The sequence below is a fragment of the Gambusia affinis genome, linkage group LG04 (assembly GCF_019740435.1).
Source record: "Gambusia affinis linkage group LG04, SWU_Gaff_1.0, whole genome shotgun sequence".
In the NCBI taxonomy this organism is placed as follows: Eukaryota; Metazoa; Chordata; class Actinopteri; order Cyprinodontiformes; family Poeciliidae; genus Gambusia; species Gambusia affinis.
This window is the reverse complement of record NC_057871.1, coordinates 11,183,470-11,204,679: the sequence shown is the minus strand read 5'-3', so window position 1 is coordinate 11,204,679 and position 21,210 is coordinate 11,183,470. Positions and strand designations below refer to the sequence as shown.

At 39.7% G+C, this 21,210-nt stretch overlaps 1 protein-coding gene across 26 annotated transcripts in view; it reads right to left on the bottom strand.

The window, feature by feature from the left end:
* The window catches only part of LOC122829959 (nuclear factor 1 X-type-like), a 125,519-nt gene that overhangs the window by 22,101 nt on the left and 82,208 nt on the right, over positions 1–21,210 (bottom strand). For 9 of the 26 annotated variants that reach the window (XM_044114911.1, XM_044114922.1, XM_044114904.1 and 6 more), the window contains 5 exons: positions 5,773–5,835; positions 5,468–5,542; positions 5,061–5,184; positions 3,370–3,497; positions 2,457–2,531 (listed from right to left, as the gene is read on the bottom strand). In XM_044114911.1, coding sequence (XP_043970846.1) covers positions 2,457–2,531; positions 3,370–3,497; positions 5,061–5,184; positions 5,468–5,542; positions 5,773–5,835 — 465 coding nt within the window. Of the gene's footprint in view, positions 1–2,456; positions 2,532–3,369; positions 3,498–3,800; positions 3,837–5,060; positions 5,185–5,467; positions 5,543–5,772; positions 5,836–21,210 lie in introns of all 26 variants that reach the window. The other 17 variants (XM_044114910.1, XM_044114921.1, XM_044114903.1 and 14 more) reach the window with 3 other exon arrangements.

Below are 21,210 nucleotides of genomic sequence, written 5' to 3'. Positions count from 1 at the left end.
CTCATAGATCCCAAGGCTACAAACACACGGAAACACCATCTGGGACTGTGCTTCAGCTGTGTCTCCTTGCGTGTGCATGTGTGTGAGAGAGAGAGAAAGAGGGTGTGTGTGCGTGTGCTGGACTGGGCTGTAAATGTGCAGAAATCTATTTCTGAATCAAACTGTTGTGCGACTTATTTGTAGTAACGCATCTTGAGGAAAAGTGTGTGTGGATGTGCGGACGCAAAGGGTTTTCAAGGAAATCAGGGTGAGTGATTGGTGGCATGCAGAGACATTACAGCGCACCTGTGGGGTCCTTTGATTTAACTTGTTTGTTTGTGCTAGTGTGTGCCAGTGAGCTTGTTTGTTTATACACGTCCCACCTGTACAGGAATCCCCATGTGAAAATTGTCAATAACAAGTAGGCTTGTTTAGAAAAATCAGACGCACACCACACTTTTAATCGCACATACACTCTGTATTTTTTTTTGCTCTCCCTTAACAATAATCCATTGTTTTGTTTCTGAGTTTAACTTGGTAATTTCCAAAGCCTTAGGCTTAAAACATTTTCACTTGAATTTTGCATATTAATTACCATCTTCGGATGATAAAGATATTTAATTTGATTTTTTTTTAAATCATCACAACTTTTAATTGTGCTGGTATTTTTTCAAAGAAACCAGGTGATGTAAAGAAAGAGAAAATGATGAAAGGTAAGGCTGTGCAGGAACCTCCAATGTGGGTCCAATGAACAGCCTCTTAATTACATTTACAGCTAAGTGGAACAGAAGCTGAGGAGCAGCCGCCGAGGCTCTGGTGAGAGTAGACAGTGGCAAAACCTATCCAAGACTCTTGGCTCCTCTGCTTCACACTCTAATTAACCCTTCTTCCTCATCAGCTTTCACCAGTTAAAAACACCAAAGTCATCTTCTCTGCCAGCTATCCCTGCTATTCCCTCTTGCACTTCCCACTTTCCCCATTTGCTTGCCTAATTTTTGGGTTCTCTCTCCAACCTCTCCTCCTCTGACATGTTTTCTCTCTCAGCGGGGCCCTTCCCACTGTACACCTTTTTCAATTAGACGGAAGGGAGGCAGGGAAGAGGAGCCAAAGTAGGAGCTAGGGAGCTGGAGGATGGATTTTACACCTCAGATCCTCAGGAACATCTTAAGAAATGGATTTGAGGCGATGGAGGGGAGAGCAGCACAGAGGGATAGAGGCGGAGCAGCCACCTGAACACCTGCAGGGGCGGGGAGCACGATAAGTAAGTGTGTTGCAATGTGGTAGCGTGTCAGGGGATGGGGTAGGGAGTACTGTGAGTTGCAGTGTGTTGGAAGGACTTTACATATGTGCAGACCGTCACTGTAGGTGTGGGTGTGCGTGCGTGTGGGCATGTGAGCGTAGGGTCCGTATGGATATGACTAAGCATCTCTGCAAGTGTGCACTTGTGAGAGACAAAACAAGTTCAAGTAAATATTTTACTGTCAGTGAATTTCTCTAATCAGTACGAGCAGTATGACCTCAAAACATTTCACAAGAAGAACTGACAGTTATGAGAGATAAAGCCACTGCTTGAAGGCTCATGAATCACACCAATGAAGCTTGTAAATGGTGCATTGTTCAGAAAACAGCTCTTGTGCGTTAAGGGCCTCAGCCCTGAACTTCTTCATACTTGTCACATTACGTACACAAACTTCAATGTATTTTATTGGGATTGTATGTGTTAGCCAAACACAAAGGAGTGCATAATCGGAAGGTGGAAGAAAAACTATGAATGATGTTCAAAATTAAAAAATCTGAAAAACATTGATTTTTCACTGGACTTTGACTGGTCCATTGTAACTCATAACTGTGGTTTAGTCTAAAAATCATTCAATTGTTGCAGTAGCTATGCATTGAGCTCATTGTGATGCTGAAGAAAGGCATTATTGCTACCATGTTTGACCATGCTCATGGAAATGCGCAGAGTTAATTCTCTCAAAAATATTGTTTTGTATGTAGGCCAAAAACTCCAGCTGTGCTCAGAGCAAATTCTTCCACTTGATTGGTGTGTCCACACGTGGCAAACTGCAAACAAGACCTCTTTAAGCTATATTTCAACAATGGCACTGTTCTTGCCTTGATTTTGAAATTATGTATCCTTTTTCTGCTCACATGACATCAAAATACAAAACAATGAAGATGCTTGTAGTGTGAAAAATGATTAAAATATTTGAGGTAAATTAATTCAGCAAGGCACCTCTTTGAGAAATAATCAGAAATGAAAACAGTATATTGAATGTCTATCTGGCTTGCTATCACTGTTCTTGATGTATTTAAGCAAACACAAACAGACATACAATATGTTTACTTGAAATACAAATATTGCCTACTGTATGTATTGTAAATATATAGAAACACGTACACATATACACATTTACAAAGGAATGACTGTGCTTCATAAAGTAAATAGATATGAGTGTAATCAATGTTGTTCTAACCATGGTAAGGAAACTGCACGCCATCGTTTTCATGTTTTATCTTCCTCTCCTGCACACTCGCCAAATGGTGCTGCACTGAAAGTGAAGAAGGGTATTGTTAACAATGAGATAGGAAAAGAGTGAGAGACAGAAGACAAGAGAAAGAGAGAGAAGGAGGGGAGGGGAGAGAGAATTTGTGTATGATCATGGTAGTGAATGATTGCTCATATGCATAACATTAAGATCAACTTTATGCATGGTTATGGCTTTGAGGTGAAGAAATGTGCATTCTCCTGGAAGAGAACTATACGTGGAGTTATTAGAGTTATTGCCTGTAGAATGGGTGAGGCATTTTTACAGGAGTGGGAACAGGGTAGTGGGTCTACAGCTTATAAATGTGCTGATTTTCAAAATCATTGCAGATTAAAATAGCAGCCTATTCCATATGACCAGAACCACTGTGTGATTTTTTTTTTATATATAAATCTATAAATCAAACTTTCTATCTCAAAGGATTTCTATTTAAAAATATTTTTGTTACAGTATGAGGTAGGGTACTACATAATGTAAAAGGTGTTGGAGCTTAAAAAAGTTACCAATTAGAATCTAGGATTAGTTAGCATAGTACTGCAGTCCTATCTTGGTTCTAGATCAATACTAGTGTTCACCAATTATAACAAATAATTGACTAATTACATAGGAGTGTTTCTTTTTCTATGCATTGAATGGTTATTTGGGTGAGTGACTGGGAGGTTTTCGAGGGTGCTCAGGAGGACTATGTGAATCACCAGCATGAAACAGTCTGATTTATTTAGGACGTGTGGAATATCATTCTTGGGCTTTTATGGTTTGGTGGCGGTCAGACGAGAGAGTGCAAAAGCTTCTTCATGCCCAGGTAGTGGGTGACAGGAGCAGGGTGAGATGGAGTGGATACCTGCATCCATGTCATTAGGCCACGCACTGGACTGGGAAGAGCTGGCAGCAGGTGAACGTCCAGGATAAAAAACATCATCCGTTGGACTCTCCAACTCACTGTCATCTAAGGACTTCCTCTTGGTGGAGCTGAAGAAAATGAGAATACATTTTTAGGGAGAAAGAAAGATGGAAAACAAAAAAAATGTTTTTTTTCTCTAAAGCTATCATACAGGTTTAAACATAAATACAATGCTTAGCAACATTATGAGTTATGAAGTGGTCACATAGACAAATTTCAATTTCAGTTTGTTTGAGGAGCCAATATTTTCAAAGCATATCAGACAAAACAGAAATGAAACGCAGCAGTAAGTGTAGGAAAAGAAGAGAAAAAAAGAGGAGAGTGCCTTGTTACGTCTCAAAATTTTTGATCTTTTAGGTTTTTATAACTACCTCCGTGGAAGATTTGCGTACAACTCCACCTCAGACCTAAAGTGACAGCAGATGACAGAAGTAAGGAGACAGAAAGAGAAAGACACAAAAGAAGAATAAAGCAGAAGAGTAATCACATTCATAAAGAGGAAAGTCGATAACAGACAAACACACACAAACATATATAGAAATTCAGAGGAGTTTCGTTTCATTGCAAGCTGAGCTACCAAAAAAACTCTTTATTGACAGCAAATAACTGTCTTTTGCATTAGAAAATCTTCACAGTAAAAAGTTACTGCCTGAAAGACATAAACTCAGATGAATGTATATCGCTTTTAGTTTCAAAAGACAACTAAATAGAATTAGTTGTCTTTTGAAAGAGGAACGTTTATGCAGTAATTAAAACATGATGTGATTGTTTTACCATAGACATTTTATACAGATTCTACCATTATTTTCAGCCAAAATAATATATATATATATATATATATATATATAGTGGGATAACTGCTGTGTGGAGGAGGTACAACTGAAAACATAAAAACTGCGATTTAATTGTTTATTTGAAATGTCAGAAAAAGATGTTATCAGAGAATGGTGATTATACTGATTAGAGGGAATCTTTTAGTAAATATTTTTAATGATCAGAAACAAGTCTGAAGGCAACTAGCATGGTTCTTTTATCAAAGAAGCATTCCTCTAAAGCTTTTACTGTCTACAGTGACATCCTCTAACTGCTAAGCAGCAGCATAAGATTTCCACTGCATGATGAGAAAAAAATACCACAATTTCAGTTTCTCGCAGTGTAAGATTTTAAAATGTATAACCTTATCAAACTATTTTTGTTTTAAATCTAAAAGTATATTTAAACCTCTTGATGCTAAAACATAAAGTCTTGTTTGCTACAGCTGTTATTTATAAAATATATTTATTTGTATTTACATATTAATAAATATTTTAAAACAAAATACATATGTGATGAATTTAATGTAAGTGTGGTGCAGTGAGGAACAACAGGCACAGGAGGAGCTGCACTGCATTACTGTATCCTTTATACACTCAGAGAGAAAACATATTCTCTGGCATCTAATTAAAATGACTTAAAATGTAGGAATGTTGTGATGGAGAATGTAATTTTGAAATTCCAATTTTTTTACACCTTAACACACCTTGACACGGGTAACTGGCCCATGTTTACTCTGGACTGAGCAACATACACCGCTTACCACCCAATACTGCCATTGTGTGCATGTGTGTGCGTGTAAAGTGATGTCTGTTTACCTGGTAGAAGGAGGGGAGGTGAGTGAGCGCCGTCCCAGAGCCACCTGGTTAATGTTGTAGTAGCTGGGACTGCTGTCCAGCTCAGCCAGTGAGAAGTTGGGCCCTGACGCCGTGGCTACAGGAGCTGAGAAAGAGCAAAAGAGAAGGAAGAAGAGAACAGAAATGGGAAGAAAATAGGAATATGCAAAATATGAATAAAGATAATTTGTTTTTCAAGATGTTAATCTAGCAAATAAAAAAAACAGCATCAAAGAGAACATTATTGATTATACTAAAGTCTTTCCATAGAAGACTTTATATAATCATCCTGGTGCAGTTCTTGGAAACTACAAAACATACTAGAAGGAAATTATACTTTGTTACCAACATAATTCTTCTTTGTTGCATTTAAGACATACATAACTCACTCTGTGACACTCTGACTAGCTCTGCCACATTCCACACTCCCGAGGTGACGAAGCAGTCCTGGAAACTCAGGTGTCCTGTACAGAAAGGGTTAACATGAAAGTAATATGCAAATTTGTGGTCTTGTGGTAAATTGTCTTTGAGGAGGCTACTATTGCAAAATCCCAGTTGATCAACATCTATGAAGGCTTGTTTGTTACCAGAATCCACTGCTGGACTACACTGAAGCAAACAGGCATGATAAAAACAATTGCATTATGCCAATTTAGGAGTGTTTAGATATGGAAGTGCCCAGGCGGGTACCTACCATTGGGTGGTGGTTTGATATCTGTGTCTCCCTGTTGGCTGGAGCTGTCTGATTGTCCAGATTCTACATGGCAACAGAAAGAGAAAAGACAAAGGTTCAACATGTGGTTTACATACTTAAGAAGCATTCAGTGCTTTACTGATTCCAGCTTTTTGAAATTTGAGGTGTGAGAGAAAATAAGAAAAATCGGCAGTATGTGCTAGAGTATGTTATACATCTTGTAAATTTATATCTATGAATTCACACATCCTTCTTGTGTGTGCGTGCGTGCGTGTGTGTGTGTGAGATTTTCTTGTGTCTAAGAATGTTCTCTCCTGCTGGTCCTGTCTTTGCACAATCAAGGTGCAATGATTTACAGTGTGCTGCCATGGCATTTAGTATCTAACCACGTAATCGTATCACTCACCCTAATCCTATTTAATACCTTCTTGCTTGTAGGGATTTGGTCTACATAAACAGAGCACCTTACACACACATATGTGAACATGTGCACACAAACGCCTGGCCTCTCTCTCAATCTGTTTCTCCTTTAGTTTGTGCTTCATACTTTAATACATGTTGTAATCCTTGTATGATTGCACATACACATGCTTACGCACTGAGATAGCTACAGGGAAAGGCTGTGCGAGGTAAGACCACCATGGGAACACATGTTAATAATATTAAACAATCAGACTAAACTCATGATATGAGGAGAGACATGCTGTAAGAGTAGGTCGAAGAGAGTATCAGAGTCAGTCTTTTACAAAAAATAGGCCTCTATGTTAATATTTGTAGACATGAAACACAAACAATAGTGTTGCACATATGTTCCTATGGAGAATATTAAGTGAATAAGACTGCTCTCCATGTCCTGGGCTAGTGAGGTATGGGTAAGTTAATGGCTGTCCATTCAGGCCTTGCTAGGCTCCTGCTAGCAAGCAAGCTAAAGGAGGTGTTTATCTGCAGGCTGTAGGTGATAACAGAGCACAGAGATTCCTGCCAGCAGCACTTGCCTTGCAGCCACACTAAGCCACAGATTACTGAGCAGAAACAATAACAGACCTGTCTCGCTGCCTACGACACACTGCTTATCCTCAGAGAGAGAAAGAAAGGGAGAAAAAGAGGGCTACACTGAGGCAGACAAGAGGAAGAATGAAGGAAAGAAAGAGCAAATGAAAGAGAGCTTCTCTTGCTGAAACTCTCGCTCCTCTGTGTGTCTCTCACAGGCTGGGTGTAATCCTGGCAGCCATCTTAGAGCTTGGCAGCCATCTTAGTATTGGCGGCAGTGCAGCATTCCAGCTAACTGACAGCACTCGCTCCAAACATACGTGGCAGTGCCCCCGCTGCGCACGCACCCAGACAAATTTAAACACACACGCATACGTGGACAAACACCGAGGTAGGCTCTTAGAGTAAACATATACCATGGCCAATGAAAGCTGTTGAGAAAACAACCTGACTTCAGTGGACTTTTTACCGTCATGTAGTATTTCACACAAGAACTCTATAATACTGTAAACTCTCTGTCTCATACCACAAATGCACAATATCCAGCTTTCCATATGGTGTGTCCAGTGTTAGTGGCAAAAACGCTGGCATACAGTCTTCACAACATGGTTGAGCTAATGCTTCGAAAACAACTCTGTGAGTGAGGAATTGTGTTAACATCTTTTCCAGATACAATGAGATTTTATGAATTTCCTACATTATTGTTAAACATTGTGAAGAGGTTTTCTTAACTATGACTGTAGAAAAATTACATGGTTGTTTACTGTAGTGCTTTTTAGATAGGCTACAACATATTCTGAGTCCCTTCACTGTATTATTATGTTTCTTAAATCAGGCAACTTTCTCTGTAAACGGAGACAATAAATTGTGAAGTGTTGATAAAACAGAGTACAACTCCAATAATTTCTTTTGTCTCAGTGAAATTTAGTGCCATGCATCCAATGTGGGACAAAGGTACCACCAGCTCACTGAAATTGATGAGATACTCCTCAACGCTCCTGATACGAGTTAGCCTTAAGCTATTGAAATGAAACCCAGATATAAAGATTTGTGCTACATGCTTACAACCCTTTATCTATGTTTGAGACTTTTATTTTAATGAAAAAAGAAACATGTTAGCTGCTGACATTGATTGCTGTATAATGAAGCATTGAAGAAATCTCCACCTCTTTTAAATCTTTTGTGTGGCAGCATTTCAAGTATGTGGTAAAAAAACAAAACAAAAAAAAGAAACATTCACTAACTGGATCTTTTATCATCCTCATAAAAAGATAGAGATAAAAAGTGGTCATGTGTGATGATAATGATAAACTCTTTTTAATGTAAACTTGTAAACAAAAAAACTGATTAGGAATATTAATTTTGCTGTGGTAGCATTGTAAAAAAATGTGCGATACTTTTCTAAACATCCCCACCACAGTGCTAGATTTAGTTTCTGATTGGACAGTTTGTATTATCATTCAACTAAAGGGCTATTTTTCTTTTTAAGGATTCTGCGCTAAATTTGATTCCATTGAGTCTGAAATGTAAAAATTTTTTTTTGACAGATTAAACCTAAAAAAGATTATTCTACATTGAACAGAAATTTTATAAAATACAATTTGAGACCAATGAAGAGTTAATCCTATTTTCAAGACATAATTTCAGTCATCATATTTTCCTGATAACAAATCAGTTTTTCATGAACTCATATTATTGGTAAACCAAATTAAACTTAGCCAGTTACTTAAGGCTAGTTACAATGAACACCACTATGCTCAACTGACCCAAACTTGTGAAAGCTGAAACTCAAGTTAGATAAGATGCTGTTAGTAGTAGAGGAAAAGTGATACCTCTCTTCATAATCAACATTCGATCTTCACAGGTCACACCATGTTTTCTTGCAGTACACAACAAATAGAGACAGTGTGACATGTCCTGCTTTTCTGTTTTTTTAATAAAAAAAAAACAACAAAAAAAAACAACAAAAAAACATTTCGGCAGTTTCATTTCTTTAGCAAAGTTTAGCTAATCTGAGGAGTGCAAAACTTCGCTGGACACTGGAGCTTTCAACAATTGTGACTTTAAAGTTAAACGACAAGTCAGCCAACGGTCACAGTGCTTACACCACATCACTACGTCACTCACTGGAAACGAGTCTCATTGTTGAGTGTGACAGTGCATCATATAGCTGCATAGTGAAGTGAGAAGGACATAGTGAAAGAGGAGGTAAAAGAGGTTTGGTTACTGATTATCACTGCTCTGCAAGCTGCAGGCTACCAAAGCAGCCATAACGCCCCCATCTCTACCCCCACCCAGCCTCTGAAGCGCACATCCAGCCCCTTATCTTCTCACCGCAGCCCCCTAAAGCCCTCCCTTCAGCGACCCCAATCAGAGTCCTGCAGCCCCTTTTCCTTAGTTGCCCCACTGCGTTTGCCGCCAACAAACACATTTTTAACCTAAAATCTTTCAGCCAACTGTGCAGGCCCTTCAAATTAGTGAATTAAAAACAATGCACAGAGATAAAACCAAAGCATGACCTAGACATGTACATAAGAGACAAGCTGTGCTCATTTTGTGATATCCAACACTGCTTTATTATGATCCTTAAAAAACTATTATGGTGGGTTAATGAATATATGGGTCTACCAAAAGACCTTCTATGAGTGGCCACGGAAACACAGTTAATGTTTTGTTTATTGGATATTGTAACAAGAAATATTTGACTTGCATGCCCAGATTTTCTACCAGAAAACAACTAGAAAATCAAAGCAGCAACAGGGACTTTGGCGATATTCGCCAGAAAAGAAAAGATGTGTTGTAAGAGTTCAGATACTTTTCATTATTCCTGCAGTGATGCCATCATAAAATAGAAAGATACTCATCTAATGTAGCAAAAAGTTAGGTATCTATTGCCAATCAGTGGAAATACTGTAACTTGTAATGTATGTTTAGTGAGTAACCTGCATGTGAAGTATACAATTTGACAAATTATAGTGCACTTTCTTTTTCAGTACACTGTAAAAGACATTGTGAAGGTGAAAAGTTAGTGTATCAAGTGAAATTGTGTACTGGTTAAGCTGAATTTAAAAACAAGTTTCTTCTTTTGTTAAAATCAATTCACTGGACTTTCCCATTCTGGCACAAATAGTTACAACCACAACTACAAACAGTGTGCCAAAGCCAAAGAAGTGTGTTTCTGAATCCTTTTGCTCTCAGAATGTTCTTTTTGAGACAATATTATGTTAATTCCATTTATGACATTAAATTTAAAGGAACAATTAATTAATTTTATTTTATATGCAAAGCATGTATTGATATATGGTTGTATATACATTTTCCATCCATCCATCCATTTTCTGTTCACCCTTGTCCCTAATGGGGTCGGGAGGGTTGCTGGTGTCTATCTCCACCTACGTTCCGGGCGAGAGGCGGGGTTCACCCTGGACAGGTCGCCAGTCTGTCGCAGGGCAACACAGAGACAAACAGGACAAACAACCATGCACACACACACTCACACCTAGGGAGAATTTAGAGAAACCAATTAACCTGACAGTCATGTTTTTGGACTGTGGGAGGAAGTACCCAGAGAGAACCCACGCATGCACAGGGAGAACATGCAAACTTCATGCAGAAAGACCCCAGACCAGGAATCGAACACAGGACCTTCTTGCTGGAAGGCAACAGTGCTACCAACTGCGCCACTGTGCAGCCTATATACATTTTATTTATTGCAATTGAAATACAGAAAACATTGTCAGAGAGATAAACAAGCAAATGAAAAGTAAAGCTGTGTAAAAAGTAAAGTAGGAGAGGTAAAAGTTTTTTGAACTAGAATCTGTGCATGCGTTTAAATTAGATAGTTTTGTGATAACGTGCAATCATTCATTCACACATTTCTACACCTGACATTTCCAGAACTACAAACAATATCCAAGGATTGGCTGACAGAAACTATAGAATATCCCAACAAGGGCTCCAGAAACTTAAAATAGGACAAAGTAAAAGCTTTTTGAAGAGCTTATGCTATTTGCCTACACTTCAACTATAATAACTCTTCATGGCAGCAGCTAAGCGATGACTGCTGTCATGGGTTAGTGATTACAGTATTTCTCCACAGGCTGCAGGGCAAGTCCCACGACCCCACCACCATCAACACAACCCCACTCATCATGGCCCTGACATACATTACTGGGCCTCACACTGCTCTCTTCCTTCCATCCGTCAGTGCAGCTTAACGCTCACAATTTATCTGGCATTTAGGACATATTTCTGAAGCTTTCCTGGCATTTCATGTGTCCTATGTTCTCCAAGTTACTGTTTTTGCCTTACATGCATGTCCAGCAAACAGTAATTTTCAAGTCTCAATACAACTTCTATTAACAAAACTTTCTCTTCCATTTGTTCCTGACTCTGTTACACCATTCAACCCACAGTTCAACTAACCCAACAGCCCATTGCGTATCTGTGAGTTTTGGATAAGAAATTTGCTTGTTCACTTGTTGGATTCTGCTGTTGACCAACAGATGGGGGTAACTAAGCCGCCTGCCAGCCATGCTGCATGATCAGCAGACCTAATGAACAGGAGGTCGCCTAAAAAAAGGACAGGATAAAACAAATTCTACCATCACAAAAACAACCATTGCTACCAAAAAAAGAAACAACAGAAAAATTATTGCAAGTCTATGCAGAAATGATTATGAGCAACATAATGATATAAACCATCAAGTCCATTATTTAGGATCTGCAGTCAAATCAGAGCTGCATGCATTCATATGTGTTCGCCAGCTAGTATGTAATACCACAATGTGATTCCCCTCCTTGTTGGAACAAATGTCAACTCTAAAACACCCTTCCACCCCTCCTCCCCCTGTTCTCTGCTCTCCTCCCCAAAACACAGGATAACACAGTACAGCCTCCCAATTGGGTTTCGCTTAAGAGGTTTATCGGTATGTTGCTAAACATTCTGACCTTTTTTTAATCCTTAATGCGCTTAAAATGTTCCAAACCCTCCTAATCCCCCTGGCTATCCCACACAGATGTTCACTCAGCTCTTTTATTGGACGTTATTTTATTTTTTTTCCGTTTATTTATATATTTAGAAATAGCTACATATTTCTGTTCTATTTTTTTTTTTCAATCATTTATGTCTGTGTGTGATATCAGGGTAAACTTCTACTTCAGTATGAAGAAGTCTTTAGCACCACTTTGGTTAAACACATGTGCTGTAATGCTTTCATCCTAAATCCCCATGTGATGATCCAGATGTGTGATTTTGACCTCTCTGCATTTCTGCATTTGGAGTTCATTAGCAGTATGAACTTTTGTACTACACACACATGTATCACGAAAAGTGCGAAAAGAGGTGGAGGTTGCAGGGCTCAAGATGTTGAGGTTCTTTTTGGGATGGATAGGATAAGGAATGAGAGCATCAGTGGGAAACCCATGTTAGATGTTTGGAAATAAAGTTAGAGGCCAGTACTATAGAGTTTGGTCAAGTTCAGAGGAAAGACAATGATGATCATATCAGCAGAGGGATGCTGAAATTGGAGCTACATGGAAGAAGGCTGAGACGAAGAAGAAAAGGAGATTTCGGGATGGTGAAAGAGAACATGAAGTTACTTGGTGTCAGGAAAGAGGATGCAGAGGAAAGGACTAAATGGAGACAAATGACCCGCTATGTTGATCCCAATGGGGAAAAGCCAAAAGTGGAGAAGAAAAAATCCAACAATTGCACAGTTTACAGAGAATGGACAGTATGTTACTGACTTTTAGTCTTAGTCTGGCCAGCTTAGACAAATTTCAGTAGAAATCTTTTTCACAGCATTCCAGGTGTTTTCTACAGGTAGATAAGAGCAGCGACAGACATAGATCTACAAATACTGATTTTTTATAAGTTGAGTTTTGCTATGAGATCTTAAAATAAAAACAGAGGGAAAAAAAGAGAAGATTTTTACCATGGATAAAACTGTGATCTCCAGCAAAAGCGCAGAGTGCTGTAGACCCTAAAGCCACAGAAATGCTATGCTAATGCTTTTTGTGTATTGGGAGTAGTCCTAGTGATGTTGTGTCATGAGCTTTTCTTGAATGGCTTTTTGTTTTGGGTTCTACCAGGAAGATGTAGTGCTCGCTCATTTCACAAAGAGCAAGCATATATATATATATATAAATATGTATATATAACACACGTCTATATGTATGTATAGTGTGTGTAGTTCTGTGTGTGTGTCCCTGCAACATTGCCACCGTGCCAGGCAGGCAGGCTGTGTGGTGAGGTGGCAGAGTAGGGCTCTGTATGTGTGCGTATGTATATTTTTCTGTGAGCCTGTGTGTCTGCCTGCTCGTGTGTGTGGAGCAGGTGTGCCTGGCCGCCCTGCACAGCTTGCTGCCCATCTGTGCTCCCGTCTGTGTGCCGCCTGCGCCCACGCGCTGCCAACAGCACGGCACTACGGCAAGAAGGCCCAGGAGAGAGAGTGACGAGGAGAGGGATAGAAAGAAAGATGGAGGGATGGGGAAGAATGAAGGGAGGAGAAATGCCCCCAGTGGGAGGAGAGGTTGGAGGCAGGGGTATTACAAGGCAGGACATTTTTTGTAGGTTTGTAAAAGAGGTGAAAAAGGTGGATTTGGAGAGTGTAACTAAAGTTGCAGGGAATGGGTGGAGTTTATGATGTAGTAGAGATTTAATGGTACAATTTGGCTGGCTAGATGCCCATGCTTGTCCCTGTCCTTAAGTACCACCCCCCTGCCTCCCTCCATTACCCTCTTTACCTCAACTACTCAACTATGAGTGCACCACAAGGTACTCTATAATGTCTAACTATTACAGATTTGGGATTGGCTGCACAGACCTCCAAAAATTTGTATAACTGAAAAGAAAAAGCTGTAAAACCAGCAACGGCATCTTCAAATAAAGACTTCAGTTCTATAAATTTATGTAAGGAATGACTGGAGAAATATGGAGAACAAGAATCCTGTAACCTCAAAGAGTTTAAATATATTTGAGTCAATTATCATAACTTCTGAAATATGGCATAAAAGACCGGTAGGAAGATACATGTACAAAAAATATAATAAAAGAAATGTAACATGACTTTTAGTGGATGCCAACATTTCTTTACTTGAATGAACACTAAAACAGTCTACAATGGTCTAAATGCTTTGACTTCCACATTTGATTTCAGTGTTTATATATATAAGTATATATATATCCATATTTCTTCTACAGGCTCTTGTATGCAGTGAAGCTGAATGAATATATTAGAATTTATAAAATTCACACTTGTGTTTGTGTCAATGTCTTAACGTTGTGGAGGTTGTAGATTTTTTTTCCTTTACATCATTTAGAGGGTCAACCTACAGCTGATCTGTTTCATCAACAGTGGTTGAAGAGTATTTGGTGTGTGGGTGTGTGTGTGGCTGTGGTTGGGGGCCCCCAGCACGGTTCATGACCCAGCCTAACAGAGTGTGAACGTCCTCCTGCCGAGCTGATACTGATATAACTGTCCTGTAAGTGGTGTTGACACCAGCATTATTATCCTGTCACCCTCCATCTCTACTCAGTTTAAAGGAGTCAACTCAGGGGGGTGGAGGGGGTCCCGAGTGTATCAGGGGCCAGTGTCTCTGCAAAGCCCTTAACCAGCCCAAATAAATACAGCTGCACAAAGGCCGGAAAGGAAAAGAGAAGGGGAGCACCAGGTGGGAGAAGGAAGAAGGCGGTGCACTTTCTCTACTACTTTCTCTACTGCTACTGCCGCACAGCTTTGACTTGATACAAACATCAGTGATACACACACATATGTTAAGAAGCTATTTCTGCAGTAGGGGATTATCACCACCAGGTGGCATTTTCCTGGCACATGTACACCATGGTGAAATGCAAATAAAGCAACAAGGCCTTGGGCCAGGCGTCTCAGCTAGCTCAGACTTCACTCTCTAGACTGTGGAGAGAAGCAGGCCAGAAAAGGAGACAAAGACATGAAAAGAGAGAAAGATGTGATGTGAATAAATCCAAAGTGAAATATGGAGCTGTAAATACTGAAATGTGAGTAGGAGCTTATCATCCCTGCATTTTGCCCTGAGATAGGGAGACCCTCACGCAGCACTCATGCTGTTCTGTTTAAAGAAAGTGTTTCAAATCAAAATGCTGCACACTCTTTTGCATAAGCACATGAAAGCAGTTTGAGGTGGAGAAAGTGCAAGCATGCACTGTAATGGGAGGAATCCACAGCAGAATGAAAGAATCATTTTTAAAAGAGCGCAAGCATGAAAGAAAATACAAAAAAAAAAACATTTTAGAGAGAGCAGCAAAGACCTTTTGAGAACTGTTTAATATGACAGAAAGAGTACAGAACCAAACTGAGAGCAGAGCTCCAGAGTGAGGGAAGGGCCTGTGCTGAGACTTGGATTTCTCCTCCCCCGGTCTCTTTTCCTGCTGCCCTACATATACACACTGTAGGTCTTTGTGCTGGGGCTGTTACACACACTGCCTGTCTGGCTAGCAAATGGGGTGCCTTAAGGTAAACCTCAAACGTGTTACTTTGATGAAACTGTCACTTCAGATTTTATTTTCATCCATATTCTTCCATCTAGTTGAATCACTGCTGAAACAGCTTTGACCACTGGACTGGTTTTCACCCCTCATATCTGTTTATTGTTATTTCTCTAGGCTCTCTTAACGCTGTTACACTTTTCCTCAGTTTTATTTCTCCAAGTCTTTTAATTTCTTTCAAGTATTATAGAAGAAAGTAAATTACACTGATAGAAGGCTGGTGAACTAGCACAGCCAAGGACATGTCGATAAGAGTATAAAAACATCCTCAGTGCACACACACACACACGTATATATACAGCCTCAAAGTGATACTAAAGAAGGTTGGCAACTCCTCCAAAAAGCACCACTGAGATAACAGTGATAACAAACATTCTTCCAGCAGCCAAGTATTTTTTTTTCCTCCTGAGGAACACTTCAATGAAAATTCACAGCAAATGTGCCACTTTATGAACATAACAATACGTCAGCTGGTGGATGTGCTGTGCTGGAAAGCAAAAGACCCAATTACAGAGGAACACTTAAGTTCTACCCCCGTGAGAAAACAGTATTATGAAAATAAACAGAAAAACAATCCATCCAATATATTTGAATATTAAAAAAAAGATCTTTGGGGAATGCACAAAAGTCAAAGTAATTTTCTGAGAAAAAACTTTTTTAATCTACGTCTTAAGTCAATTGTACTGTCGCAACTGAAGCAATTTGGCTTTGCCTTTTGAGTTTATTGAGTTGCACAATAACAGTCTGCATCATACAGAAGGTGTTGGACAGTTTCCCCTTCTTGGCTGAACACATACAGCGCACTTCTCAGTAGGCTGGACTCTGACACAGTATGCATCTCCCTGGGAAGTATAAACAATACAAACGTCAGTCCCGTCAGTGTGTGCCAAGAGGACAGGAGGAGGGGGACATGCAGGAACTCATAGAACAGTTTGAGCAGGGAATTCTAAATATAAGAAGAAATGCCAGCAAAACAAGGGAAAACGAGATGCTCTATACCAATCTATACTGTACATACAGCGAAAACTCCATGGGAGCAAACTTGTATTTACACTATTACACTGACAACACACAGATACACATTGCAAATGTGTCTATGTGTAAGGCACACACATAGGCATGAGGAAAGGAGCTTGACATGAAAGCTGTCCTGCCAAGTGGTTATCACCTTTGACTCTTTGGCTCTGTGCTGATTGGTGATGCCAGCCAGACAGCTCAGTGCAGGGCAGGCAAAGCAAACAGTGTGAATGTGCTTGTGTGATGGTGTGTACTGCACACAGGGGCGTGGACACACTCCATCCAATCACAGTGATGTCAGAAAACATGAACAAATGAAAGCAAACTTTGACAAGAGTTGATGTTCCATCATTTTGTCTCATGTCAGCAGTTGTCTAAGGTGGTATTGGTGGAGTTTACTTGGTGTGTATGGGTGTGTCTGAGTGTGTTCAAGTGTTGCTATGCAGACTGAGGATTAGAGACTATGAAAGAAACAGTGGGAGGATGTATTGGAGATGGCATGATAGATGCTGCAGACTGTGACCTTATGCCCTGATGATTCACATCTCACAAGCTGAACTCCCATATTGTCCATTCTCGCTCATGCACCATGCTCATTCTGCTAAACCAAATCTGTTTTCTGGCAAATCCAGATTGTATCTGGTATAGGTTTAGAAAGTCAGCTCAGCATAAATCCACCATTTCAAATGTTTCCAGATCTGCTTCAAACCACAATAGTGGTTTGGAGCGATTCAGATGGGGAAAAAAAATTCAGCTGCATCCAGTTATAGTTAAACTTACTGTCATGCTGTTATTAGTAGCTGACTATGCACTACAAAATAAATGCATATCAACATGAGCAGGCAGATCTAATTAATATCTGCTATAAACTTTTCATCAGAGTAATTAATCATTATTTACTTTACTACCAAAGTACAGAGTGATGAAAACAATGCAAGTCACAGTTCAAGTTGGTGTACTGGATTCTCAGGTTGGTGCTCCATGTACAACATTGCAGTACATGTTTTTTTAACTAGTGTCTGGAACTGGTTAGTCTTGCAGTTCATGGTGCCACACACTTGAAGCATGTTTTAGGTGTTATTTATGAATCCCCCCTGATGCTAGCAGAATTGGATAAGAACTTACAAAGATCCTCTATGTCCATTTAAGACCACTTCTCCTTTTGATATATAGAAATGCAAAAAAGTTACTTCCTGTTAGCTAAAGTCACTTCATCCTGCATGTCCCTACTGGGTGTTAAGAAGCCCAGAAAATATAGGGGAGAGGGGTGGGGGGTGGTTTCAGTCAGTGAACACACCACACTGTAGTCTACCAGACTGAAGTAAAGCAGAAGTTTTACAAAGTTGTTGGGAATGAAAGAGTAAATGTAAAAATCAACATTCTATGGGGAATGCACACACAGACACCCTGCATTGGAACTTCTCCATATCAAATATTATCATTGTGTCCACTGATGTTATTTGTTCAGTTACTAGCTCTTTATATTTTCTTGGAGAGTTGCATAAAAAATTTTAATTTAGTGAATTGACTAATGATGTCTGAATACAAAAATCTAATATTTTCACAAATAGCAGTTGCTTCAAAAAGCAAGAAGCAATTAGGGGCCACATGTACTCCCACAAAAGCACTATGCTCAAAATGAAAGCGTTTAGTAATGATCACACAGTTTCACAAAAGCAGGCACACACAGAGGCATACACTTGTCCCCATTGTGCGTAGCCTGTTAATGCCAGCAGCAAGATGAGCTTAGGGCCAAAGGGTGAGGTCATGTGAGGAAGCCGGAGCCAGGCGCAAGAGCCAGCCTGAAATCAGCCCAGTTGCTATCACCAACGGGTGACCCTGTGAACATGTGCTTGTATGTGTGGGTGATTCCTTGGATGTAATCAGTGATACAGCTGAGAGCTACAACTGCACACATAAATCAGCAAAAATTATTGGTGTGTAAGGATGTAGAGAATATCAATGAAGGGCAATGATGCTGATGAATGAACAGCTGGCTAAGGAATTCTATGCAAAACCTTCAGCCAAGAAGACTGCTTTGCACAGCTTCTACCAAACTCTAGTAAGGCTAAAAATACTACCTCAGGCAAGCAACTGTGTATTTTAAATGCACGAAAATATTAAAATGAAAAACATTGTGGAAGAAGTTTGTGATTAAATTAAAATGTAGTCATCACAGAAAACTATTAAGTCTTGTGAGTTTTGCAGATTAAAAAAAACATTATACACCTTATGCCCTAACAAATGGTGATCGCTATAACCTTCGCAGCGAGCCCCGCTTCAAACAGCTTGGAGTCCGAACAAACAAGTGAGGGTACCGACACAGGCAAGTACATAAACCAATCAGATTGTAGATGCACAATAAAGCAGAACCCCATCTGTTTGGCAGTATAGACACCCAATGGGGAGCTGCATCACTGGCACATTGGGTCAATTATATGCGTGTTTGTGAGGATGAAGGATTGGGCACGAGTGACTGAGTGAAAGATATAAACAGTCAAAGACCAATGCATTGTATCCAAGCCCATACACCCATGTTTTCTCCCCATAACCTTTTACCATCTTCAGTCTTCGCCGCCAGAAAAAGAGCAGTCAGTTTGGGCAGAGGACAGCAGGCAACTCCAAGGCGTGTGCCAGACAACAGAGGCCTCCACTCTTAGCAGAGTTTGGATCACAGACAAAGAGTGTGTGTGCCCACAGCCCACAAGTCACTAAAACACTGCACACTGACATAACATTTGTTTATGTGTGGGTCTCTGTCCTAGTTTGTCTGCGAGCTTCAGCCAGTTCTCCCCCCACAACCAAATATTGCTATAAAGAGACCAGATAGATTGATCTAGCTGTGTATAACCATGTGTGTGTGTGTGTGTGTGTGTGTATGAGCATCTACAGCACCACAAAGAACCACCACAGCAACCAGCACCTCCAAGTGCTTAGCCTATAATCCCAGTCTGCTTAATGTCTTGTCCCTAATTCTAATTCTTAATCTAATTCACATCCTTGCCACAATCACCCTTCACATCACCCCTGTACTCTGCCTGAGCAAAACCACACACACACACACACAATCTATCCTTATCCACAGGGCAACACATCTGTTTTTTTTTTTTTTTTTTTTTTTTTTACTGTGCTGTATTGTTAATCCATACCAACAGTGCTTTGCTAGCTTCAGCCACGACTCTAATCAATTCAGTTTAGTGGAACAACACAGTCAGAGTAAAAGCCAAAACCTCCAGTTACAGAACAGGCCATAAACACAATGGGAGATTATACCAGAAAGCAGGTTTAGTGAAGCCTCAGCATTCGTTAAGCCCTTAGGTGAGAACATCTGAGCTTTCAGTTTTAGTTTGTGACATGAGTCTGAGTCAGTTACTGCAATAATTTACAATGCAAACCCATCCTCACCGGTTTTAAACAAAACCATGCGTTTCTTTCTGTCTCCTTCTGTCACGCCTGAAGGACCTGTAAGACTTGTTTAATTTCCTCAGAAGATAATCAAAACCAAACTCTTTCCCAAGTCAAGTCAAGACTGTGAACTGCACCTAAAATTTATGAATAAGAGCAAAGTAGAAGAGGGAAACTCTTATAATCTGTTCCGAATTTTTTAAAGTTGTGTACAATTACATCTACATAGGTTAGGAAACTGTTAACCAAAACACAATATATTTTATAGTGTATTATTTTTTTTAATTTCTATTTTAGTTTCACAACATTTTAGTTTCCCATAACATTTTGACTGACAAAAGACAAAGTTTGTTATTTTATAAATCACAGCTTCCCTGTCAGTTCTGTTTTTATGCAGCATGACCGCATCGGACTAAATCTGACTAATTGAACTAACGTTAATCTCTGATCAGCTGAAAACTCCACTTTCACTTTAGAACTGGTCAGCTTGATGGTTTATTAAGGTCCCTGATGCTTAGTACAGAGTCTGACACATGACGCATGAGCATAAAACATAATCCCACAATCAATAAATCTCTTTCCCACATGTTAGATTTCAATAACAGCTCATATAAGCTTTCATTGACACTGTGTAGACCAATAACTCACAAAGTAATATGTGTGTGTTCTGGACTGTGTGTAAGCAGACCTGATCCTCTGTAATCTGTTCACAGTGATGTAAGGCCTATTGCAGCCGCCATAATATGTTACATAACCATAAAAAAGGGCTTCTGTACCCCAGAGTTCAATGGGTTCACTCTCAATGTTTTCAGCTTTTTGTCACAATTAGATACATGTTGGTTATAATGTAAAGAAAATGGTGTCCTTAAAATAAGGCTTAATTTGCAGTTAACTCACCATATGTTGAATGAGAAACAGACAAAGTTGCACTCCAGCAGAGGCCATTTTAATGTTTTAAAACTGATGCTGAGGAGCAGGAGACACCAATGGCAACATTCAAGCTACCAAAACGTCTACAGTCTGCTCCCAGCATACCTCCCCAGCCCCCAACTGTTCCAAGTTGAGGGGAAAAAGCTTTTGATTTGGTTGTGACTGGCAGCTCATGTAAACACACTGCAGCTAGCACAGGGTAGGAGAGAAAGAGTTGAACGCTTGCCAAAAGCTGCAAAGCCAAGTTTGGCCCTTTAGCACCGTATGCATGTGTGCATATGTGATGAAAATGGCTCTGTATGTGCAGGTATGAGTTTGCACAGCATGGGAGCATATGTGTCTGGAATTTTGAACAGCTTACATAATAACAAGGGTTCATTGGTGAAAGCTAAATTAAATAAGTACAGCGAGTAACAGGAGAACCCAGTTTAAGATAAAGATTCAAGAGGAATAAATGCGTGAATGCATGGAAAAGACAGCCACATGAGAAGGTCAAAAATGGAAGAATATAAAGTTAAGGGTCAGTAAAGGGAAAAAAAAAAGTAATGTAAAAAAACTAAAACTTTCCC